The sequence below is a fragment of the Caloenas nicobarica genome, chromosome 7 (assembly GCF_036013445.1).
Source record: "Caloenas nicobarica isolate bCalNic1 chromosome 7, bCalNic1.hap1, whole genome shotgun sequence".
NCBI classification, from domain to species: domain Eukaryota; kingdom Metazoa; phylum Chordata; class Aves; order Columbiformes; family Columbidae; genus Caloenas; species Caloenas nicobarica.
The window spans coordinates 3,477,216-3,503,807 of NC_088251.1; the positions used below are offsets into that span (position 1 = coordinate 3,477,216).

General features: G+C 39.5%; 1 protein-coding gene across 2 annotated transcripts; it reads right to left on the reverse strand.

Annotated features, from left to right (window-relative positions):
- Positions 1 to 1,454: 1,454 nt before the first annotated feature.
- EDRF1 (erythroid differentiation regulatory factor 1) lies at positions 1,455 to 25,776 on the reverse strand. 2 transcript variants are annotated; one of them, XM_065638725.1, is made up of 25 exons: positions 25,655 to 25,776; positions 24,642 to 24,850; positions 23,105 to 23,171; positions 22,174 to 22,299; positions 21,538 to 21,662; positions 20,911 to 21,070; positions 19,536 to 19,637; positions 19,123 to 19,244; positions 18,328 to 18,439; positions 17,458 to 17,605; positions 17,275 to 17,383; positions 16,831 to 16,942; positions 15,973 to 16,233; positions 14,466 to 14,537; positions 14,200 to 14,350; positions 11,759 to 11,947; positions 10,486 to 10,686; positions 9,888 to 10,106; positions 8,552 to 8,775; positions 7,965 to 8,123; positions 7,531 to 7,680; positions 6,747 to 6,900; positions 6,355 to 6,470; positions 5,163 to 5,326; positions 1,455 to 2,244 (listed from the first exon to the last, which is right to left on the reverse strand). In XM_065638725.1, exons 1-25 carry the CDS (start codon positions 25,718 to 25,720, stop codon positions 2,073 to 2,075), a joined length of 3,690 nt encoding a protein of 1,229 aa, XP_065494797.1. In that variant the 5' UTR covers positions 25,721 to 25,776; the 3' UTR covers positions 1,455 to 2,072. The 2 variants fall into 2 exon arrangements, with proteins under 2 accessions (XP_065494797.1, XP_065494798.1); XM_065638726.1 differs by lacking the exon at positions 19,536 to 19,637.
- Positions 25,777 to 26,592: the final 816 nt, after the last annotated feature.

A 26,592-nucleotide genomic window follows, 5' to 3' on the forward strand; every position in this document is an offset into this window, starting at 1 on the left:
TCCCTGCACACAAATGCTGCTCTACAGCAGTTTTGGTTTTTTTAATTGCAGAAGAATCTCCGTAATGTTGTTTCCTGCCCCTACCACCCCTGTGTCCCTTCCTCTTCCTCCCTAAACCGCACCTGGTACCTCAGGTTTCCTCTGGCCAAGCAGCGCCTTTCAGCACAGAGCTGTGCAGCGCAGTGCCACTGAAATGCACTCACACAGGCAAAAATCCCTTCTAAAAAAGCCCATTTAGGCACCCAGGAGGACCAGAGATTATGCTCTAGTGCCATTTTCTTTGGGACAGACCTTCTAGACTGTCCCTCTTGCACAAAGCAAAGGCTGCAGCAGTGCAGGCGCTGACCTCTTGCATAAAACAGCTAAATCAGATCCAGTTAACGGGTTTTGGCTGCAACGTCCCCTTTCCAGCAGGAATCTGCCAGCAGCACTCCGATCTCTCAAGTGTTCTCTATTCTCAGCACGTGAGCCGCTGTTACTGATCCCAGCAGATGTGCTTAGTCACCCTCACCTCCTCGCCTCCAAAAGAGAGATTTGTCATGAGTGTATTTCTCCTACACCTCACCATCGCCAGGCTTCTCGCTAATAACTCTTTCAAGAGCAACGTTTGGCATCTCACATCAGAAACTGCCTGTTCCATTTTCTGCAGCTCTGACCTCACCAGAAGGGAGGGGGTGTCGGGGATGTCTCCGGCTGGAGGGCAGAAGGAGACACAACTTTAAGCCCCCAAATTCCTTTTCTTCAAATCTGTCATTCCAAATCAGCAGCAAGAGAACAGACGCGTACGCTGCCTCTTGTCTTTCATCCTTTCACAAGGCGCTTGCGCTGCTTTCAGGTGCGCCCATGCTCTCTGGTGCATCAGAAAGATCCCGTTTCTTCTGAAGGCAGATCTAAGGATGCACTTGTAAAACCAGGTTTAAATTGTCAGGACAGACATTTCTACAAACTGGGGTTTTCTAGGTGAAAACATGCCCCATCCAAAAGAGCGTCGTTCTGTATCTCACCCTGCGAGTAAGAATCATCTCCTCAAAACAAGCAGCTTAAATAGTTAATTCACTACTTACATCTAAGTATAGAAAGATTTTTTAAAAATATGCACACAAACACGTAAAAACTGTCACTACCTTTAAATAAATGGTGTTTAGTACAACAATGAACCACATTTATTTGTAGAAAAACATTTAGATATCTGATATTTTTGAAAACATCTTTAAATAATACATATTTCCAAAAAACAGAGTCCTCGCATGCTGAGTTTAAGACTGCGCTCATTTGTTAGGCCTGATTTTACAGATTTTTTTTCCCCAGCCCTTGCTGCCTTTCAAATAGTTGAATTCTGTTGATCACTTTGCTTCTCTGATGAGCATTGTAGCAGTCATAACCAATGAAAACGAGGCAGACCAATTTGTGAGTTTATATTTAATAAATAAATTTTTATTTTAAAAATATGCTCTCATTTATTCACAGTTTCAAGTCTGAAAAAGATAATAATACTATTCTTGATCAATCCAAAACAGCTAAAACCATTCCCTTTCTGGGGTAAACGAAATCCCAGTGATGGCTACTGTTTGCAAGAGTCTTGCATCAAAGCGAGAAAGGCACAGAGTTTTGTGCAGGACAGTAACTCTACTACAAGTAGTGTGTCCATGTGGCCACGTATTCAACAGAAAGTCCCTCGTACAACTTCGGTTGTGTTCTAGTGTTCCAACGAAGCCTCACTTACAAAGTACATTTCATTAATTAGCAAACCAAAGCAACTGTGAGATTACATTTTTATGCAAAACATTTATATCACTGCAAAGCCTGTAAGAGAAAAATCATTAATTTCTCCAACATTAAAAAAACCTGTTAACTTTATATCCAGAACCCCCATTTGGCATTTCAAACAAAGAAATGCTACTAACTGAGCCATTCTCACGGGATACAAAGGAATTCCTGTTTTTTCCCAGACGAACGGTGGAACAATGTAGGTGATATTATCACCTTCAATAAATACAAATATCACATGGGAAAAAATCCCAGGGATCCCATGCGCAGCAAGGCACTGATTCTGCTGTTCTGCAGCATTTCGGTCACTGAGTTCCTCCATTATTAGCTTCGTTATTGCGAGTCAGCTGTTCCAGCAAATTTAAGATTACCTCTATTCGTTCGAGCAGAGTCAGACTTTTGTTAGCAGTTGCACGCAACAGCAGCGAGTAAACTTGCTTGTTTGTTTGAAGAACAACGTCTTCTTCATTAATGCCCCTAAAAAGAAAACAGGTATTACAGACTATTAACCTGACCACAAGATTTTATTCTGCAGATTATCAAAACAATTATTAAATATAATAATGTCAAATCACACAGCTGGTGTTTTGCTTCGAGTCTCTCATTTCCTTCGCTCCATTTTCCTACCGTTTCCCAGCAGACAGAGCCTCTGTTCACACTGCAGGAGGGACAAGGTGTTCCAAGTTTTGTTCACCTCCAGTCTGGCCATTTTATTAAATTCTAATCCCAAGTCACATCGTAAACCCTCTGAATCCGGGTCTCTGTGCCAAAACTCCGTACTTTTGTCTAAGTTAGTACCCAGTCTGATGATGCCAAACACAGACAGACACCTGAACACCAGGAGACACGACCGGTTTGCTCCCCTGCCGTTACCTCTCCCCTCTAGAACACTTTTGGGCATCATTTCTCCATCCAAGCCTGAAGCCCAAGATCCTTCTCTCAGTTCCGTACATCTACAGTATTTCCCTCCAGATAGAGACTGTTCCAGGCTCAAGATCTCTGCGCAAAAGAGCTTTTTCCTCTTCGCCGGTCTGCAGTCTGAGCTCCCACCGATTTTATCCGTCTGACAAATATTGTAAATCACTTATTGCACGCGTGCTGGTCTTCTGCTTCAGCGCTGTCACCCTCCTCTTTCCCATCCTGCTCTGCTACATTTGATGAGCAAGACTAACAAATAAGTGACCCAAACTAGAAAAATGAAGAATAAAAAATGCTGCCATTAACATGATAACTAAATTAAGTGCGTATGTGTGCAAGGAGCCGTCATTTTAGTTGCAAATGCTTTGGGAATTACCAAGAAGTGGTGAAGCAAATTAAATTCATAACACTTGGCAGAAATCAGACAGGTTCATTTATTAAATAGAACAGATTGTCAATAAAAAGCCACTGAAATGCAAGGTATTTCCAGGATAAGTTACAAGAATTCCCAGAACAAAGTATTACTTGCAATTACTTCTTTCCTCCAATTTACGTAGCCAAGTTCTGTTACGCTTCTGCCTTCTACTTCTAGAGGGTAAAACTGATTTCATCCAGTTTTATTGCCAGTCTGCGAGTTTCACTATCAAACGTGAATTTTACCACATGTTCTCCTCTTCTCTGCCAAAGTGCAGCTGAGACCCTGAAACAGCACTTGTGAGCTCCAGTTTCTTCCCTTTTCAGCCTATTATTAAACCAGAAGGCAGATGTTCTCCTCCTACTCAGCAGAAATGTCCTCAAGGAGCACACAAGGTAGCAGAGACGTTAAGTGAAAGGTAATTCTAAGCGTAGCCTCAGTCCACCATTGTTTAAAAGTTTAACACGCTACAGCAACTCTCCCATTTCACAGTATTCCAATTAAAACTGTAACATGTGCCCTATATGGAATCGTCAGTACAAAACCTCATTTGAGAGAGACAAGGGTGAGAAAGTAAATGGAAGAGGAAAAGCCACAAAGCAAAAAATAAAGTTTTTTGCTTTACAACACTTACCCACATAACAGGATAATAGAACTAAACCAACTGACTCCGTTACTTGGGACCATCTCCTTGGTTACACATCAATGACACTTTAATCCTCTGCATCCACATATCCAGATTGCCATCTTGTGGAAGCTCGTTTTTAAAGAGGGAAAGCATTGAACAGCACACCTAATGCACTGTTGAGAAAGCACGTCTTCCCCTTGTCTCATATTTTTTGTTCACCTGCCTCCTACCATCAGCAGACAAGTTACTGCACAGAATGAATTCATTTCACAGTTTAGTTTCAGCAAAATCACACTTGCATCAGCGGAGCTTCGATCTGAAAACTATTGACACAACTTCCCACAACAGAAGAATTCTCTAGAAGTACTAGAATAGTACCACACTTTCCTAAATTAACTTTATATGACATGAGGACCAGCAAGGTTGCTGCTGGTGCTTCTGCAATCAAACACGTTTGCCGCTGAGGGAATAAAAGTTATTTTTTGGATCCCAAAAGCAACACTACACATGTTGAAACGCAAACAAGCAGAGACAAGAGTGGTGTAAGGGGTTACACTGCCACACCTAATGCCAACAACACAAAAAGGAGAAGCCACGCTGCTTCTGAATCCCAGCAGCAAGACAGCAGATTATCACTTCGCTGCACTCCAGGAGGGGTTAGAAAGTGCTCTAATGCCAACGAGCATCTTCCCCACACACCCCTCTCTATTTGCAGCATTACTGACGTGCCTGCGTTTATTCTCAAGTATTTTGCTTGCTCAACTCTGCTGTCACTCAGATATTTTCTCAGAGATATATCAAAAGATCAGCAGTACACTGCGGTTTCTCCCCAAATAACTTTCAAGTGCTGTCACAGCTGCAGACCAATGTCAGTAAGACAGAGGACACACACTCACACCTCATTCCCTGAACTAAGAGCTTGATTAAAAAGGAAAATGAAGACAATGAGATGTACGTCAGCAAAATTACAGCAGTGCAAGTGAAACTGCCTGGTGTCTGGATTTATACCTAGGAAGGACATTGGATTTATATCCTCTAAAGGAGAAGTCATATTACAGAGCATGATAAAGCATCAGTGATTCATAACTGTACCGTGCGTTTCAGACAACGATTATAAACTATTCTTTTCCTATCTGAATAGAGCCATCCAGGCAGACTGGTTCGTCCTGGCTCAGTCCTGGACTGCTATCAGGAAAGCTGAGAGAAAAAAGCTGCCCAGACACAATCAGTAAAGAAGTTTCTTGGTCACTCCCTTAATTACGCACAAAATCACAGAAACTGTTCAAAATTCAGATGGTTAAGGCATTATCTCAGCTCCTTCTCCACACAGAAGAGTCGCCGCCATAAACAAATATCACACGTTTGTGCATGCTCAACAGTACATACTTCGTAGGGAGAATCACACCTACACATGCATATTAAGTTTCAACTTACCCAATCTTTTTCTTTGTTGAAGTTAACAATTTAATGGATTGGAGGAGAAGGAACGACATTCTGGACTCAAAAATACCAAGCAGTTTCAATACTTCTTCTTTGTTAAGGCCAGTAGAGGAATCATTAGGTGACATACTGTCAGCATTACTTTTATCCTTGTTCATCTGCAAGAAGATAAAAAGAAAACCTATTTCACTCAACTCCACTATTAAAACACACCTCAGTTAGGTCAGACAACCATACCTGCAGGTTAAGCTCAGCCTTTACAGGCACAGCACTAACATCACAATTGCTATGACACCCTGTTTATGAGGCTTTGGTAACTAGCTCACATCAACACTGCGCACAAGTTATGCCAACTGCCTATGTTATACATATATATAGTAATACTTACTTATAAAAATATCAGGAAACTATGGACTTTAATACTCAATCTGTTGCCTCAAATTGTCAGTAAGGGATGAAGACATCAGGAAATACAGCGACTCGTTATTGATTTAGGCATTGGGAATCTATTAACACTAGCTACAAATACCTTCCACATATTAGTATTTCAATATTAAATGTACTACATAGGGAGAATTCATATTTATGCTGTAAATACATTCTTAAGTTCCTAAGGATGACTTTTAAGGGATAACAGAGTTGCACAGAGCACCATTCACTCATTCTGAGTCAATATATGTCCGTACACAAACATGTTTTAATCCATCTCTGCAGAGCAATTCAGAATGTCAAACTATTTCTGAAAAACTCTGTCAACTTCAGTGGTGTTATACAAAACACTTTACCGAAGTTACATCGTGGGGGGAAGGTTTCTCTCCAGAGATCAGCACATCAAAAAAAATGACAGAAGTAAAGAGGTAGGGGAGTATTGGAGAAACTTATAGTTCAAAAAAAATCCATACCCAATTACTACAGTGCTGCATGAAGGAGGTGGAACTTTGAGACCACTTAGAGACATGTAGTCTCAAGATTAGCGTGGTTTTTGGTTTTTTTTGGTTTTTTTTTTTTTTTTTTTTAAATCCACTTCCACCTAAAGACTAGAAGTGACCTGCAACAGATTCAAACCCTGTCCGCACTATTTAAGCAACCAGCTCTGCTGAAAAGCAACCAACACCTTAATTGCCAGCTTTCTGTGAACGCAAATATGCAACGGAGCAGATAATCCCACCACTTGACTTTGGTTTACCTGTTCGCTTTCTGCCAGAAGCTCCTTTCTGATGAGCTGGAATGCACGTGTGGTTTTCGCCATTATATCTAGGGCCCCAAACAAAGTCTTTAATTTCCCAGCACTGCTGTTCTGACCTAAAGAAAAAGTAGTAACAATCAAGAACACAAATGGCTTACGTTACAGATTACACTTTTTCTTCCACCCATAGATTTCAGGAATTCTCACGAGAAAAGAGCATACTGTCCTAGTCAACTAAAAACCAGTAAGATAAAAATCTCTTCTCTCTTGAAGATAATTCTGTTCTGAGAAGCACATTACTGCTGCTCTCATATATAAAGTCATCTACAAATGAAATTAAATAGCTAAAGGTAGTTTAGAAAGCTGTTGTAGTAAGACGGAGCTCGGCTTACTCGTCATCTGGAACTCTGCGAACGCCACTCTTTCCAGCTGCACACGAAGGAACTCGCAGGGCGCATCCTTCAGGAGCTGGAAGAGCCGCACTGCTTTACTGTAATGAAGATCAGCAAGTACACGGTGTTGTTTCCTCAAGTGTTCATCACCAACCTGCGCTCAAAGAAGGGTACAGAGTAAATCACAATTTGTATGGTCATGAGGCAACTGTTAGAAAAAAATGCTATGGACTACACAATTGTTCTCCAGCTCATTTCACAGTGGTTCATCTAAATGTCTGTACATTTCTAGAATACATCACCAGCCTGCTGCCTTTGAAGCTATCGTAATTTCATAGCTGATGTTAACAAATTCACACCATGAAGAATAATAATTTGGAAAAAAAAAATATCAGAAGATGACATGTAAGTCCACACTAAGGTCTTTAATAAGCCATATGCTGATGTTCTAGCAAAAGGCTGCCTGCTTAATGTCAGAAGAGTGGCTTGGACACAAAACCAAACCCAAGGAAATATTTGTCACCCTTGACTTCTGTTACGAGAGCATGGAAGCACTAAGAGGAGACAGAACCATAAAGCTCAATATGCTCTATAAAGGACAGACTGCTCTTAAAAGTAAGATTTCACAATGATTTGCAAGTAAACCACCTCACATTTCTTTGGTTAAAGCATTTAAATAACTACATCCCAACTATAGGTAGAAGGATAAACATCAATCCCCACACACATTGGGCATGGTAAGTATGGAACCCATACAGAAAACCAGACCAGTTTGGACGAATACCTGGTTTCTCAGGCAGCTGTGGTACATGGAAGCCAGCCTGTGGTGGATGGTTGCAGCTCGATACTGGCAGAGAGGCTGTCGGGCAGACACGGTATCAACATCACAGTATTTCAAGGACTTCATCATGGCTTCACTGACTTCCTTCTCTATCTACAAGACAAAACAAAAAGATGTGGTGTGACTGCTTTGAAACTAGAACACCACTATGTGCAAGTGTAAGGGTTAAATCTCTCTTTGTGGCACTACCTTTTCATTAAGCAAAACCTTAATACAAATGACTAAATGTTTTATAGTTTGCAAGAACCCCTTCACGAAAGTTCTTCAATCTACTGAAGGTTTACGAGTTTTTCCAATATCGATTTTGCTCGCTGTTTAGTTTCTCAGGAAGACAGTAGCTTATTTTACCAGATGTTGCCACAAAAGCTCTTCCTTACCTGCTCCTGAGCCTTTCGAGACAGTGGAGCGTAATCCTGCTGGAGAGTCGCCATGGTGAAATAGGTAGTAGACAGCTCCCAGTTCACAGAATCCCAGACAGCTGGATGCACGTCTCTCTGACCGAGCGATCGTAATGCCTTCAGGTAGTAGTCAATAGCCTACGGATTATAAAATAACACATGTACATGGTTACTGCTGAAGCTTATAGCAACTAGAAATTAATTTTCCTCTACTCATTTTCAAGGAAGAATTCCAAAATAATGCCTGGGCCTTCTTCAGTATTTTCCTTACACACATTTTGGTCATAACTTTAATCATGACTGTGCATCTGTCTCCCTTGTGTGTGGTATTGCAGTCTGTTAAACATCAAGATCTGAACGCCACAGAACTTCACGTATCAGAGCAATGGAATCAAACCTCAACAATACTGAAGCCTGCACAGTGAGGATCAGGATAATATGAAAGCAGGAGAGGTATCCCAAGTTTTTGCATCAAGACTTAGACATTTTTACCAAGATACTTACAAGTATTCTACAGCAAAAGGCATATTAGGGTCTGGGCCATTCTAAAAATAGCATGATGTTACCTTATTATAATAAAGGGCCTCTTCTGGGGAAAACTCTCTTTTGAAGTCCCCCTCAGTTGCACAGTGTGCTTGAGCACAAATTCGCATCAGTCGGCCCGTGTTGCAGAGCAGGAGAGCAGCATTGGTTGCGTCGTCAATTGACTCAAAATTCTGAATTCCTTCTTCAAAGCAAGAGAAGCTTTTCTTCCAGAGCTGCTGCTCTGTTGTCGATACAGTTTTACTCACTAGGGTTAAGACACAAGGCTCATTCAAATTCTTGAAAGATACTTAACAAATATTTCCATTGTTATTTGTCTCATCAACCACCTTCTAGAATTTAAGGGTGGTAAATGATTCTGAAGACCCAATTCGTGGAAAATACTCCTAAGAAAACCTCAAATGTGGAAAAAATCTTACTACCTAAAGTGCACTCTTACATATACTACACTTTCAAAAGGATTGATAACATGACACAGAAAAAAACCAGCAGAAATTAACATAAAATACAGATTCCGCCCACCCCCAGTAACATTCAGGGCACTGCAGTTACTTCTATAAACTTACTGTATGAAACAAGTAAAAAGTCAATTTTACAGACAAGTGAAATGCAGTATTTGAGCTTCACTTCAGCTAAATAGCAGTTCTGTGAAAACATGAAGATGATGAAAAATTACAAAATTAAAAGTCCAACTCAAAATCCTTCAAATATTTTTTGGACAAAGGTCACAGGAAACTCTGAGTGTAAACTAGAGCCGTTAACACTGAACCACCAGCATCTAAATTGTTCTAGTTTATGTAACTTTTACTTGTAGATAAAGCATTTGGAGGTTGCTTAGGCTGTCTTGTAGCATAAGGTGTTTGGTGGGGTTTTGTTTTTGAAAGCAAAAACCCACCAAACACCTTATGCTACAAGGCAGCTTAAGCAACCTCCATTTCCACAAAAAAAAAAAAAAAAAAAAAAAAATCCCCAAAACCCAACAAACCAGAAGCAAAGCCTCCAATGATTTACTTACCAAAAAATACATAGACTGACTTCACTGAAACTGTTCTTACATTTAAATTAACCTTATGCTTGTTCATGCTGGGCTAAACCAAAGACATCAAGAACGTAACATGCCCTCCCTTTTATAACGGAGTTTAGGCTCAATTAAGTACAGTGTACAAGCCACAGTAATCTCATGTGGACGGATATTTACAATGGACGTTAAAGTTACACAACATCAATTACAGATAAGTATTTCGTACTACATTATTTAAACGTCTTCTCAGAAATACTCAAGATTTCTCACACTCTGAGTGAACATGATCATAGTTGTAGCTCCATGAAACAGTAATAAGTAAAAAGAAGAATACTTGCCCACTCTCTCAGTCTGCACTGCAGCAGCCTGGTTCATGTAAAACACTCCGATCTCGTTCCTGATATTGCCCATCCTCTTCAGTACCTGTATACGCTGCTCTGGATTTTGGTTTTTTAAGTTACTGAAAAGTAAAATTTCATGAGCTGCTTCATAACATTTACAGCTGACGGAAAGCTGGCATTCCAAGTCTGTAGACAAGTCAGTAGCCCAGGCAAACACTAGAAAACAAAATACAAAGCCTGCCCGTCAAACAGTATTTCCACACAAGCTTAACATGCGACGGTCTTGTTTTGGGCATTCTCCTCTAGACCAAGACCCATGTCTGAATGATCCCACAGTTTCTACAGATAAGCACAGTTTACCCATTACTTAATTACTGTCTTTAGTTATTTACAGCCTCAGGCATGTCACACAGTATCTTGACAACCTCCTTACATATGACAGGCACAGTGAGCTTTCCCTGAAGAAAACAGACCTGAAGCATAATAAACCCTTCTCCAGAAATTATACTGGTGCAGAGTTTTCAGAAGCACAATGACATTACTCATGTCTGTCACATAACTGAATTATGGCAGTTATCTTATATCAGTATCATACCTTGGCACCTGGATTCTCTGTGAAGACTGTGTAGTATTTCCTGATCTTCTTTTGTCTGGTAATTATATTCTTCAAGATATGCTGCTCTGTTGTTTGCATTCTGAGCAAGCATTAATTGGATATCGCCACAAAGGGTTAAACACTGACAAAGGAATACTAATACTTCTGGAAGCATGCTGGTGCAGAGACAACAGTAGGTATCTATTAGGAAAAAAATTTTAAAAATAAATTTAAAAAAAAAATCACATGGATAAGATGGGGGAAGGAAAAGAATTAAAAGCCAAAAGGTTTGACACATACTGACAATATAATTGGTTTTTATATTACCTGTCACACTTATTCTCCTTATGCAGACAACACATGTTCTAAGAAGAACTAACCTATTTTGAAGTCATAGTTGCTCTACAGAGCTGACAGTTTCAAAAGAGCAACTATGTTGTCCAAGATGAGCAGCAAATCTGGTAATTACAAATGCTAATCTCAGATTTGACTAAAGAAAAAACAACTTTCCGCAAATTAACTCGAGTTGAGATATCACCTGAAAAATTAATTTACAAAAGGTACAGTTTAAACTAGATTCTCAAGTCTTTAAGAGACTGAAAGCTGAAGAAGGCTTTGAGTTATTGATGCTTTATGTTAAGAGTTCTTGCTTTAAAAGCTTCCTCCTGCCTCAAACCCTACAAATATTGAAGGAAAGTAGCAGTACTACAGTAGTAAGCTAACGGTATTTTCCAAATAGCTATTCTCCTTATTGTAGTAATACTCCAAGCAGCCTGATCTTACTTCCTTCATTTTCCTCAGTAATACTTGAAGATGCATTTCATTTTAGAGGAGTATCCAATTCAGCTGATGAACAAGTTTGATATTTCTAAGAACAAGAAATATATTGAAATGAAGTGGGAACTACCAGGTATTTCCAGGGTAAAAAAAATCCATCTGCTTGCAGCAACAGCACTTAAACCACAGAATATTATCACGGTCTTGGCAGCAGGACTAAATCTCCCAACTCTGAGCACTGTGAAGCTCCAAATCCACACTCTTAAGCTTCCCAGTCTATCAAAATGGGAGCACCTTTCTACCAGAGACACAAGTTATTCTTACTACAGAATTCCCTCCTGAATAATGACCCAGATGCTCAGTTTAACTAAACACGTGGTTGTCAGACTTGTCACCACATGCCACTAGGATAAATCATGCACAAGAGAAGTATTTGATATTGTGAAAGGTATGTACAGGCACTGCCACAGATGACAAATACACTCCAGCAACTTACCATTGCATTGTAAAGCCAGTTTGATGTATCGTAATGCTCTCCCGTATTTCTGTAGAATCATAGCAGCATCAGACAGGACATAATAAGCCTTTGATGATTTCAGAATGAGCTGGAGTTTCATTTTATATTGCCACGACCCAGGAATCATTCCTGACTGACTGGAATGCTTCCCCTTCTGAAACGAGCCCACTGTAACAGGAACAGAACCTCATCAGTAAATCTCATCTGCATAACATATGAAGTTGTGTCCAACTTCTGGCATCAGCACACAGACAGAATGTAAATCGCCTTATTACAGCTCTGCGCAAGGAGAGTTATGCCAACTTGTCTGTCGCTACATTTTTCATCTGCAAAACTGACCCAATACTTGGAACTTTTCCATGTACTCCACCTCACAGTGGGATGCTCAAATACAGTGAGCACAGTGACAACGCGGCTAGCTTCTCATACTTGGAACAGCTTTTGAAACCTGGGTGCAGCGGCCAAGACCATGCCATTAGGAAGCAGTAGAAAAGAATGGAAAAACTGCAGGCATCGTTTGTCACATTCTCCACCAAATCCTTATGATATATGCTCCATTTCTGTATGAACAACCTCTAAACGAGAAAGCCTCTGTTTAGGCGTTTAGCCCCCAGCACAGAAAGAACTGGATAACCTGGTCCTTCCCCCAAGTAAAACCAATGTCCTCCTCACATTAGTTTCAAGACATCCTCAGCATAAGGTTATGAAGGTTCCTCCTTCGATGCTACAGTGGTTATGGAACCAGAACAAACAGACTTTAGCCATACCAAAAGACAGAATTTTGTCCTGACAACATCTGCATACAGAAACAAGTCTCTTGCTTACAGGTGGACCTACAAGGCCTGCCTTACAAGCCCGCTATCCTTATTGCATTCTAGAAGAACTACAGGTTTTCATCAGGACAGAGACCAATCTAATACAGTAACACCTCACACAGTTGAAGACACAGAATGCATGTATACTGTAGCCATATACTATTCAGAGGAAGTTCTCTCTTCAAGCTGGAAATTCAAGAATTAAGAGCACTTATCCCTTCCGTACATAAACATACACATTTACATAGAACCTACAGAATGTGCATCACAGAAAATATACCCACATAATGGAAAAGCAGAAGTTTCTCCCTTATGTTTGAACTATTTTTCTCGAAGTTTGAATTCAATCCTTATGACCTAAACAAGTAGCAGCATTGCTACTTCAGGGAAGAACTCCAGCACAGCTCCAGAAACCAACTACAATTTTTTTTTTTTCTGATCTGTGCAATAGTTATCTTCTGCATCCCCTAGGAAACGCTTGTTTCTAAACAGAAAAAGTTAACATGTGGACACTGTCCTTGCCAGCTGGCAAGCGGCTGCAATGTCTCATCGGTTCCAAATTGTGGAGGCTGAAGACAGAGCCTGGCTGCAGGAGAGCTGAAATCAGCACAGTGTTCTTGCTGAGCTGACCTAGGCAAGATTTCTCAGGAGATCTTGGTAAAAATTAGCCTCACAGTCCATATTAACAGCACTGTGCAGAATTTATGCAAGCTCAACACACTAACTTTCTGACAGAGGTGTTAAATTCTGTGATCACATATCTGAGATAAACTAAGGAAGGACACATCCATCGCCAGGTCCTTGACGTTTATGAGACAATCATAAAATTGGAAGAGAAACACGAGAACACTTAAATGAATAACTCAAAACTGAACTTGTTATTTAGAGAATTTTCAAAGGGGGAAAAGGAAGAGAAAGGAAAGAATAAAGAACTGTAAAAACAGGCAAAACAAGTTTCTTCCTGCGTTATGCTTATAGGGCTCCTTGCCCTGCAGAGAACTCAACTATTTTCAGAATAGTCTTTCCTATACGCTTTTATGCCACTCCAGAGAAAAATAAAATAAACAGACTATAGTCTGAAATTTCTGGAGTTCGAGTATTTAAGCAAATAAAATGTCCTTTATTTGCTATTTCCATCCACAATTGTAGCAGTACAAGAAAAAAACAAAATCCTAGTTAACATTTTATACGCAATTCAGCAGCAAGCTTAATGTAGGATAAAAACTTGCCAGAAGTGGGAAGTTCTTCCACAAAACTTCCGAGTTCCAAAAAAAGAATGAAGACTGTTTTAAAAACAATCCACACAGCTTACTCTGCTCCACATACCAAACCCCAAAATACTGAGCCCTTATGGAAGTCATGTGTAAGCCACATGTAGATGGGATGCAGTAAAGTTATGTGTTTACTAATAAAAGATGCTTTGATATGCAAAATATCCCAAATGACCTATAATTATTTAAAAAAGAACAGACTGTTCTCCCATTTTTGGTATACTACTATTGCTTATGCAATAGTGTAATTAGTGACTTAGAAGTGCACTGTTATGACAACCAAAACAAAGCAGCAGTTTGGAAAAAGTCTTATTTGCACAACAATACAACTTACTTTTGTCTAAAAATAAGGCCATCTGTTTTTCCAGACACTCAGGACCACCACTGGTAGATTCATCTTCATATTTCAATGGGATTGGTGTGCTGGGGTCAGCTGCAGGAAGGTCACCCTCTTTTTTAACACTGCTGTCAACAGACTTCAAGCCCTGCAAAAAGAAGAAATAATTTAATTCAACTTGAAAGCAATATTTAGCAAATACAGAAGACACCAAGAACTGGGTACAAGGTGAAACATAATTAGAAAATTGACAGTAAACTTACCTCCAGGACGTAATTGAGCACCAGCCTGCAGCGCTCCTCAGTGCCATGGCAGACAGGAAATGCACAACTGGGCTTCATTGGGAGAGAAGGAATAGGAAAAGAATAAATGTTCAGCATAGAAAATGTCAAAATTACTGGCTAGAAGATGCAAATAGAATGTTTGAGCTCTGCACTAAGATATGTGATGGTATTTCTTTCCTTCATCTCAGTGAGCAATTCATATACCTGGTCATCTACACGTGGTCTCTCCTGGCAACCCCAAAGAAAACACAAAAAGAGATGACTCTGTTCCGTAACAGTAACTACAAAAGCTGATGGTCTGCACTGCAGACCCAGGAAGATAAGGAGACTCAATAATACACAGATTTTTTTTTTCCTTCAGCCTTTATATCAAAGCTGCGCTTTTGTCACCTTTGAACAACTCAGTGCCTCAAAGTTTGAATTTTTGTTTTCTTCTGAGGCAAAGGAGAAAGGGAAATAAGAGTGGAAATGTAGTGTTTCTGCACTTGTACAAGCCGTGGTTTTAGCTGATGGACCGTGAAGTCTAAGTAATTAAGAGAGCAATAAGAGCTACAAAGTATTTTAGGACATCTTGTTCTTTGCTGCTCAGCACAGACATTAGAAAAATAGGTTTAGATTTTGACCAACGACAGTCACTTCATAATCATACCCCTGTACAGGCAAGACAAGTAAAACACCAGCAGAAACAATTTCTTCACTGATCTTCCCAGTTTCTTGTGTTCCTCTATTTTGTTACAATAATAAGGCACAGAAGGTACAACGAAGGTAGCAGTGTTACACTTCTGTCCATTCCTTTATGAAGCACATGTATGTCAATGAAGTTTCAGGAATACTATGGTTACAAACCCAGCTGTCCCCTCAGATAAAATATGTACACATGTGCAGAGCAAAACTTCATCTCTTTTTCAAAATTAACTACAGCCAAAATTCTGCTGTATTCTGACCAATTACCTTGGAAAGACAAATCAAAGAGGAAAATCAAAGATTAACACTGTGGATCCAAAGCAGCTGATGCTCCCAGGGGAAAAAACAAACAAACCAACCAACCAACACAAATGAAAAACCAAAACAAAACACACAATCAAAATTAAAACAACAAAACACTCAAACAAACCAACCAACCAGAAAAAAGTACTAAGACAGCCTGGGTATCCCCACAAACTTGTGGTCACCTACAGCTCTTACGCATGGCCACAGTTGACAGTATTTTCTCTGCTGCTGTGACAGAAATAATTTTCTGCAGCTAGCTATGCAGAATCACACCATCAAGGAAAACTGCAAGACGATTAAACTATACTTTAAACCTGCTATACTGTAAAACTTAAAGACCTCAAATTTTATAAGTAGGTCATGCTTCAGTTAGCCTGAAACAAACACATGGCAATACCTTAGGACAAAACTAAGACGTAACTGAATTTCAATAGCTTTGCTACATCAACTGAAGCTTTCATGAAAACCCTTAAAAAAATTCCACAGCCTCACTTACACGTATTCGATGAACAGACTTGTATTTTTCTGGTACTGATAACTCTCCAACAGATTTGATTATTGCCACTGCTTTATTGTCATCTGGTGGATCAGAACTGTTACTGTAAGAACCATTTTCATCACTGTCTGGCATTTCTTCCTCTTCCTCACTGTAACTTTCATCAGAATTTCCATTTATAGGGAAGTCTGTACTGTCTTCTTTTTTGGGTTCATCCAACTGAAAAAGTTCTGATAACATGTAGTTTGCTGAAGCAATAATCTTTTTAAATAAGAGAAAAAACATTAGTGATTTGTTTTCAAGTTATTTTTTTCTTTTGAGAAGCAACATCAACATAATTTGTCTTAGAATAAGGAATAAATAGTACATGCAAGTAGGTATTTGATAACCTTTAAATACAGCCGGTACACATACACACTGTATAACCACATTTTCAAGCACTGAATTTTATTAATATTTAAAAAGCAAATGGCTGGAGAAAGCATCATATCAACCTTCTGTGTATGTGCATTAAGCCCCTGCAATCAAGTTTGCACATGTTTGGTTTTACGCCCCCACACCACATCTTACAAAGTCTTCAGCTCTTGTTTTGTGAGAGCAAAAGAGCAAACACAACAACCAGCTCCTTTTTAGAGCAGGACAGAGACCCATGCAGCAATGAGAGTCAGGGAAGGCTACTAATTCAATAAAGTCTGGGGTTCCTTTAAACACATATCAATTTCTCAGTTTATAAATAATTCAAATTTTCTCCCTTGCAGAAGGAGGCAGAAGTACCACACAAAATATAGCTGGGTGCATTATGATGACAACATTTCCATTATATTTACACGAAGCTATAAGAGAACATGTAATTCTTACTTGAGGATGTCTGCCATTGTCCAGTAACTTAAGACAATTAAGGAGCAATGTTCTGATAGTGCCATAGTGTTTTTTGTTCTGGTTTTTCTTCAGCATCATATTGCAAGCAACTCTAAAAGAAAGTTAAACAAAATAGGAAATCCCTGGATAATTTTTGGTGCTAGAAGAAAAAAAAAAGCTTTAAACAATACTTCTGCAAACATAGAGCTCCCAAACTTTATGATGGGTCAAGATTTACTCAGCAACAGCGTAGTTTACATGGAGAAACGGTGAAAATAAGAAAGTCTCTTTTGATTTAGTAGGACCAAGGCTTACCAAGCTTATGTGTAAAAGAAGATTTTTCATTTAATGCATCTTCATGTCATCATAATTTTTAGTCTGTATTCTTAACAAACACAACTGCACCAGGAACCAAGTACTGCAACAAAAATTATAAAAACTCACTTGTATAGAAGAATTGCCACTGGCATCGTGAAAGGATTTTGGTATTTGTCTTCCGTCTCTTCACAAAGGGTGGTCAGGTCATAGAGCTTTACTATATCACTCCCGCTTGCTGAAAGATAAGACCTTTCATTAATCAACATGACATTTAGATCAATTTGAAAAGATTTATGTTAATCTACTTACCCTTAAATAACCAATAAGTATGTCCTTCTTTGGTGCAATTTGATTTCAAAAACGATAAGATATTTTGAGCAATATCTTTTATCACTTTGGTAGAAAAATTCGAGTTTTCCAAATTGGGAATATCTTCAGTCTTAATCATTTCATATTTCTGCAAGGAATATATGTTAAAACTCAAGGTTAGGAGGGTTTTCTGCCACCTATCCCCCCCAAAAAATCTATAGATCAGTGTCTCTACCAACTGCTAAAAGAAACAAAGGCTGCTATTACAATACAGTGTCATGATAAATGGAGTTAATTTCCAAGATTTACTTTAAAAGCCAGCACATCTTGATTACAAGTTTTAAAGACTTACTTCTATGACAAACATGGTTAAGGAGAAAAGAGCTGAAAAAACAAATGTGCAACATCTAACTATTACTTAAGTGAAACCCTGTCAGCCTAGTAAGCAACCATATGCTACCAGTTCCAACAGAAACTCAGCTGGTATGTGTGGTCTACTGTAGAATAGTAAATACAAATAAAGGTTTAAAAAGCATCTGTCTTGGCACATGAACACTGCAGATTTTAAGATGCAAGAAACTGATATATTTCAAGAAACCGATGTATTTCTGCTGCTACATTTTTCTATTTTTTCCTTCATTCATCCATCGGGGGAAGCAGTAATCTTGCACACATGGAAGGGAGGAAAAAAAAACACGTTATTTTTGGCTGACTCTTGCTAGCTGTGTACATGTTTCTCATTCTGCAATAAAGGATTTTTGTAATCTTTTTGTCAGAACAATAAGATTACAAAGACATCTGTTACTACTGGAGCAATTTCAGAAGCTGAAGAACAGATGAACTGGGCATAACGCAAAGTGCCAGACTTACCTGAACAATTCCATTAACGTGAAAGCACATCACAAGCTCTGGTACATTGCATATTAAGTTGTCCAACCAATAGTCAATTCCTGTTAGCACATTTATTGGCTTGTTGTTATCCCTGAAAACAAATATTTCTAGTGTTATTTAAGTCTTTATTTACTCTTCAGAAAATATTAGGGATGTTTACTAATGGGATTTAGATTTAATTCACCTGAGAGTGGATGGAGACTAAAACAATTATTTGTGAACTGTTCTATTTAAAGAGGCAAACGAGGAATTATATCAAACAAAAACAGATGTTCTGATCTCTCCAAATACACTCACGTGCCCTGAGCAGTTTTGAATTTTTGCCCACACATACTGAAACTTTAACAAGCTTCAGATGTCTCACTATTACCAAGACAACAAGTACTTAACAAGTTCTAAAGGAATAGCAGTATTAGCTGCAACTCATTACAGTTCAAGCCTTCTCCCAGACCTTCCAAAATCCCTTGCAAAGCAAGGTACTGTTGGTTCCCACATGTGTCTTAAAAAGATGACAAATACATCAAGTGACTTTCAAGTTTTTGTTCATTCTTTGCCTACATGTAGGCAGGAACAGAAGAAACAGTAATCAAGTGATCAAGATAAAGTATTAGTGAAAAGTAGGACAGTCAGAACTTAGAACTACTACAGTCATGAGTTTTAAGTACTTAGGAAGTGGTCAACTAGCAGTTATTGAAATTCAAAATCCCCGTAAGAGAAATATTATAAAAAGCCAGTGAAGGCTGGCATATAAATCTCATTAACTTCAAAACTCACCTGAGACGCAAGCTCACAGCAGGGTATCTCCCACCTCCAAATATCGGCATATTTGATCCTACTAACATGTGGATATCTTCAAAGGTCCACAAGATATTTCGAACAAAGTCATTTTTAAGTCCCTTCATCAAGAGAAAAAAATTGGTCTATAAATCACTGTTCTGAAACACGTTCTCTACAACATTCTGCAGAACTATGAGAAAGCAAGAAGCAAAAGCGGCAAATAAAAGACAGCACATAAGGAACTACACTATGCATTCACATTAACTTAAAAGACTGAGATAGCAGATGCCACAAAAGCTACTTCTACAGTGGGCTTAGTTTTTCTCTTGGTTCCAATTTAGACGAAATTTTCAGCTGTTTAATTAAATTGGGGGTTCAGTGTTTGAGCTCAAATTTCACATATAGCATACCTGACTGTTTTCCCCGTCATTGAACAAAGTAGTCAGGTTTTGTTCTTTGGGGGCTGAGGCCACATGCCCCACTATATATGAGGGTTCAAGAGGCACATTTCCCTGTGAAAAGCACGAGGATAAGGAGTGATTCTCCTGCTGAGGTAAAGTTAGGCCATTTAAAAAAATCTGAACAACAAAAGCATATAAGGGAAAAACCTTTACCTCTAACATCTTTTAATAAATATGTATTAAACTACGAAAAGCCTCTAGTCAGTGACTAGAATACTTTTTTTTTTTTTTTTTTTTTTTACAGCTAGTACCAAATTCTTGTACTTTATATTCTCAGAGGCTTTCAAAAGAAATCAAGAATTTTTTATAGAAGCTCTTTATTACCCCATGGTCAGTACCAGATTATCAGTCTCCAGAAGAAAAACCTCTGTCCTGATGTCTTATTTGTAAGTTAAAGAAAATGACACTACAAATGTACAACAGCTCTTTTATGATAAGAGGTCTGCTGTACTAGGCAATATTTCCTCAAGAAGGTAAATGACAGAAGTAGCCCTTTTTCTAAAATCTGTCAAGTACGGAAATATTTCTCCACTTTAGAATATTACGAACACCACAACACATGCACTTACAATTTTACGGATAATGTAGCTTAGAGCCTTCACAAGTTAGCTGAGCAGGTCATTTGGCATACCAGTGGGTAATACTGCCTCAGCATAACTACAGCATCATTATTAAATTAATGTAGACAGAATACAATAGATCTTTCAACCACTCAAAAATTTAATCAAGTCCTGTATTGTATTACTCAAAAACCACAGGAATTAACAGTTTTCAGAAACAAGCTTAGCCACAGACTGAAACCCTGGATTAGGGCCTAATACTAATTATAGCTTGTTGCATAATTACTATAAACATCTTCCCCTTCCACTTGTGTAATCTCATAGCAAGTATTATATTTATAAATGTTGCTTAACTGTTTTGCAAATATTTTATAGATCTTCATTTTCCTCTTCACCTAATAAATTCAGAGTCACAACAGGTTCATTTTAATAATAGATTTAAAAAGAAAGGCCAAAACCTTAAGCTTCCATACACACCTTCTGAATACCAGGTTCTCCTACTTTTAGGTAAAGTCATTGATGACTGCTCCTAACCAAATGTTCTGTTTCTCAAAAATACATAGATAAAGTGACCAAAAAAAGAATTCTGAAATTTGGAGCTCTGAAACACTGGCATAAGCTAAACCACACACACTGCCAAGTTCTTTCAATGCCTGATTTCATTTATTTCAGCAAAGAGTACTGCAGGAGCACCTTTGAAAACTTTTCAATATATACGTCCCTACAAAAACTAAGGTGCCATTGAAACCGCTATATACACCAACCTGGTTCGAGGCACCTGGATCTTCAGATAACGAAGACGGCATTTCAAAAGGAGCTGGCCAGGAGGCCCTTCCTGCTTCATCACTCTCACCTGAAACAGGACCCTCCTGGTGCTGTTTTGAAGTGGTAGGAACAGGCTGAGCAGCTCCATCACCATTAATGCTGACAAAGCAACATTAAAAAATTCAGTCGACACTATGCAAACAGAATCCCTTTTAGAATTGTTGTATTTGATGCGCTATTATCAAAGAATGACTTTGCTAATACGCTAAAAGATTGCTATATTGACAAGCTGTTCATTGCTCAAACTTTTACAAAATTACAGCAGGTGTCATAATTTACCATGAGTATTTCAAGTTGTTCTTCCCTCACACCCAGAAATATTGAGATATGCAGATAATTAAGACAGGCTGTTTATTCTTTAAATCTTTAATTTTACTTTAAAATACTTTGATTTCTGTTAAAACATTTACATGTTATTTCCTAATCTCATCCCTCAATTTCCTCTGTATAAGGATAAACCAGTAAATAATACAGATCATAATGGAATTTTAACATTTACTTCAAGACAAGAAACCATGCAAAAGTAAGTGGTGCAGAACTTAAGATGCATGCAGACATAAAGTTACCTGTAATACAAAAATTTAGAAAGTATAGCCTTCTGGTACCAATGTTCTTTACTCTTCTTTTTTCGTTGCCACTTCTGATCAATCAGCCTTTGATAAAACTCTTTCAGCCATGTCCAGTCCCCTGTCTAGGCAATATCATAAATATGAAATTAATATCAAGAAGCACCTGCAAAGTAAGCCAAGTGCCTTTTTAACTTACAAATACTCATCCACAACAACAAAATAAACCCAGAAAATAACTTCATAGCTAAAGTCTTGGATTGGTCACTTATTGAAAAAGTATCTTCTAGAAAAAGTTATGTTCTTACTGAAAAGTTGACTTCATTGGAAAGTCAGATACATGGCTAAGAGGTTACACAGTATAAAGTACTTATTAATAATAAAATTAATAAAATAGTATAGCAATACTGAAGTAATTATAGGAAAGTACGACATGGAATTTTAATCCTACAATACCACAAATATAGGGCATCAGATGCAGATGGGTAAAACGACTGCTGCAGAACAGAGCACCTTTTGTACTCGCATATGATACTCAGGAATTTTGCTATATATATGCTTTCTTGCTGGCTACACTACTCTCAAAATAATGCATTTTGACCATAGGACATACATAACAAAATCCAAATGGTTAACCTGAGATGATCTCATGAAGAGTTCTTGAATATCCAGCTCATCCAACAAAAGCGTCCTCCCAATGCGATGCACTGCCATGCTCACGTGGGACTTGCTGTAAGGTATCTTCAGAAGTTTTTTAATATTCTTGCAGGATAAAAAAGAACAGAGAGAAAATTCAATACAATTATACTGCATTGTAAGACAATCCCTAGGAAACTGTAAGCAAAGAATACACTATTAACATTGGAGAGGCATGGGCAGGCAAACAAAACCTCATAGTGCCAGTGATTTTAAGAGGGCCATTCCACAAGAAATTGTATTTGCTGAGGTTAGAGAACACAAATGACAGTGTCAGAGACCAATCAGTCAGTATAAACCACATACATGGTTTAAACACGATCTCTCTTTGGATCACCACAACCAGCTACCATCAAAAATGCAAGTGGCTGGTTCGGAATTTAAAAGCTTTATCATATTCACCACGGGAATACCAACAGCTTGTCAGAGATCCAGAGGAATCTGGACAGAGATCTAAGTCTGAATAAAAACCTGTCAAACATCAACCAAGAGACAGTAAATGTGTATGTATGTTTCCTCTTCTGAATAGTCTCATCTGCAGACATTACCAGCACCAAAAAAGCTGATGAAAAACAGAGGAAAATAGAATAAGCAACTACATGGCAAGACTGGTGTGCTGAATTCACTAAACAGCATATTTTTGCTTAAGATTATTCGTAGAAATCCACAGGAAATATGATTTTCTCTCTACATTTCCTATTCAGTGATCTCCCTTAAATGACCATCAAAAGTTAAGTGATCCATTTGTGTTTCCTTAGGGGATCTTTACTTTTCAAAGGACACAAAGATAACAGAAGCCATGCCACTATCTTAAAATAAGGTTTATAAAACAGAAGAGTTTGGATGATGGAACTTTAAAAGTTACACATACCTCTGAATCAGACACAACATCTACATCATTTCCAACTGAGTCAATGAAGTCATACGCCATCCCAAAGCTATTTAGAAAAGATTACAAGTTAAGACAAATGCAGTGTGACATTAGAGACCTGTTTTTTCTCCAAAGCTTGTTAATGCTTTGAAAGCTTTTTCTTCATCAAAACAATGAGTCTAGCTAAATATTACCAGGTGTAATGAAATCTAAAGTTAATTAACAAAATTATTTTGACATTCTACAAGTTTTCCAAAAGGTATCACTGGAAGTGCTTAGATCCAATTTCAAGACATTCTAAAAGGTAGTTTAAGTTTTGTTGAAACCAGGAAAATCAGAGATATTTAAAGCGTTTTTAAGAAAGCTATGGGAAATTAGAGAAACTGAACTTTTTTTTTTTTTACTAAAAAGGAAGGTTATTTTTCAAAGAGTTTATCTTGAAGGCATTAAGCAAATTAAATTATTTCATTTGAACAGCCATCATTTAGTTTAACTCCTTATTTATGTTTTCTGAATTGGCTTACAGGTTTCAACAAGCACATCCTTGTATCTTTACCCATCCTCATTAAGGCCTCTCTAAATTACAGGTATTTAAACTAGAATATTTTGATGTACAAATCATTCTTTCAAATTAAACCACATATGAGTACAACCCAACCAAATACATGATGTGTAAGCATCGAAAATTATATGTTCATTATTGGTTTTTTAACACTGACACAAGAGACAGAAAGATAAAACTGCGAGCCTCTATTTGACAAACACACACAATATTTAAAATAAACAGGAAAAGTTCATAAAGCCCTGTTACCCTGCTCAAAAATTTACTTCTCCTAAAACAGATTATGAGGACTTAAACACAGACCCTCCACAAACTGTTAAATTTCACTAACTAGTTGACTTAGTGTGAATTTGCTTGTTCAGCACAGGATTTAAGTCTCCTATTCATAGACAATCTGAACTCAACTCATCCAAATATTTAACAAACATCTACACCGAAAGGTAACACTGCTTTTTGGGTTTGCCCCTTATTGCACCTTCTGTGTTCACTCTTGACATGACCATGAAATTTCTTTTGCCATCAGTTAGCAGGGTCCAGTCTCTAAAGATCCAGCTGAGCTATAAATTGGCTCCGTAACTTTCAAGGGGAACCACATTTGTTCCCTTTCCCCCTGTTATCAAAAGCAGAAGGGCTGGCTGAACCAGTCTCACTTCATTTTGGCCAACCAACAAGAGCCAACCAGGGAAGAACATGAAGTCAGTTTGACTGTCTCAGGAAAGGTGTCAACATGCACTTAAAAATAATAATAATCAGCAGCATTACCGGCATCATTAATCATTTATAAAGGTGACAAGATTATAGCACACAGGCAAGAACTAAGGATGAAAAAGCAATGGGAGAATGGTTAAGAAAAATAACCAGCAAGTTGCCATGGTAAAGTCTGTACTTTATACTAAGAATTACATAGGGTCCAAGTTCACTGCTAGAATTATTCTTAAAGGCTTGGAAAAAAAAATAGAGCCTGCTGTTATTTACCTTGAAAATGGTTTACTTTTTTTGTTGTTGCCAAGAATGGTTGTACCTGCTGGTCCCAGCTTAGCGCTCTCCCGTAACCAGTTGGCAGGTGGAAGTTTCAAGTCCGTTTTCTCCTGAAGACGGGCAAACGCCGCTTGCGGTGGGGCAGACGAATATTTCACCACAGCGCTGCTTTTCACTTCGTTGCCTCCAAGAAACAAAACCGACCCCTGGTTTTCAAAGAGAAATTAGTCTTTCATTTATAAAATAATAGCAATTAAAACTATCAGACTTGCTCTATGATGAGCTCTGTGATTTTAATGCTAAGTGACTGAAGTCCTGCATTGGCTTCTAAGTTTCTTCTGCCTGTGTCCATGGGTATTTCAATTACCAATTCCAACACTTGCATCAAGTGTATGCTGCACTTTATAAGGCCCAAGTGTTATTAAGGGCAACTCCTCATAGAATGTAAAATTACTTAGAAAGGCCAAAACTAAAATAAAATTCACATTAATGCTGCAAAAGTTTGTGAAAGGAAGTGTTCACTAGCAAACACCAACATTAAAGCTAAACACGTTTCTGCCTCAACAAATAAGCCTTAAGATTGCATATTTTTTTTCAAGTACACACAGCTGCCACACTTCAGAGCTTTGAACCCATACGTGTCAAGGGAAAAACAGAACCACAGGACACTATTTATGTAAACGCAACGCAGCACACGGCACTTAAGCATAACAACAAAAACACTGCTGACAATTAGAGCTTAATCATAATTACTACGCTCCCTACTGCACTGGCAGCAGGGCTCCCTTACTGGCCGAACAGGAAAGCGGCTGCGGCGCTATGAGGTGACTTAAAACATGACTCTGGGCTGTGTTTACAGCCCCGCGCCCGCCCACCGCCTCACACGGGCCGGGCTGGGGAGGGGGGAGCAGCGGCGGCACCGCCGGGACCCCCCGCAACCCCGCCACCTCCCTCAGCCGCGGTTATAGGGCACCGCGGGGAAGGTCGCGTCCCCCCCTCACCGCCGTTACCTGCTTGGGCTCCTCCGCCTCGCCCCTCACAGGGGCGGCAGCTCCCGCAGCGCACAGCTCGTCCATGTTCCGCCCGCCCTCCGTGCCCGCCCGGGACGCTGAGGCGGGGGCCGGCCCGGGACGCTCCCTCAGGCGGGGGCCGGGAACACCAGGCCGCTGTCAGCGCCCACTGCCGGCCGGGAGGTGCGTCAGGCCGGGAGGTGCGTCAGGCCGCGAGCAGCCAACTCTCGCGAGATTTCCCGAGAAGTCCCAGGAGGTGAAGGCGGGCTCTGGCCAATAGGAGAGTGAGGGCGGGGCTCGCGGGCGGGGTGGGGCCGAGGCGTGAGGAGAGAGGCGGCACGGGCCGCCATGGCGGGTGTTGGCAGCTGGGGCTGGTGTTGATTTGACTCTCTTGGGGGGCTTTCAGCTCCCCAGACGTGCTGGACTGAAGCGAGTGGTTGCGGTGGGGCTGCACCACCACCACCACCACCACCACCACCACCAGCTGGTCCTACCACGCCGCTCTGTACCGCAGCAGCAGAGTGAGGTGCTGCCTCATGGTGCATTCCTGTGTGGTGGGGGCTGCTGAGCAGGCCCAGAGCTCTGGATCTCGGCTGACTGGGTTGTCCCAGCCCTGTCCTGAGGAAGGACTGGCAGCGAAGATGATTTGCAGAGCAACGAAGATGATGAAGGGAGTGGAGCATCTCCTGTATGAGGAAAGGCTGAGGGGGCTGGGACTCTTGAGCTTGGAGAAGAGGAGACTGAGGGGTGACCTCATTAATGTTTATAAACATGTGAAGGGTGAGTGTCAGGAGGATGGAGCCAGGCTCTTCTCAGTGACAACCAATGGTAGGACAAGGGGCAATGGGTACAAACTAGAACACAGGAGGTTCCACTTAAATTTAAGAAGAAACTTCTTCTCAGTGAGGGTGCCAGAGCCTGGCCCAGGCTGCCCAGGA

Coding starts and splice junctions, on each gene's coding strand:
- EDRF1 (XM_065638725.1), bottom strand. CDS start 25,720: ATGGACGAGCTGTGCGCTGCGGGAGCTGCCGCCCCTGTGAGGGGCGAG. Junction 14,538..15,972: donor AGTCTGTTCATCGAATACGT/GTAAGTGAGGCT, acceptor CTCCCAATGAAG/CCCAGTTGTGCATTTCCTGT. Junction 14,351..14,465: donor TGCTCAATTACGTCCTGGAG/GTAAGTTTACTG, acceptor TTCTTTTTGCAG/GGCTTGAAGTCTGTTGACAG.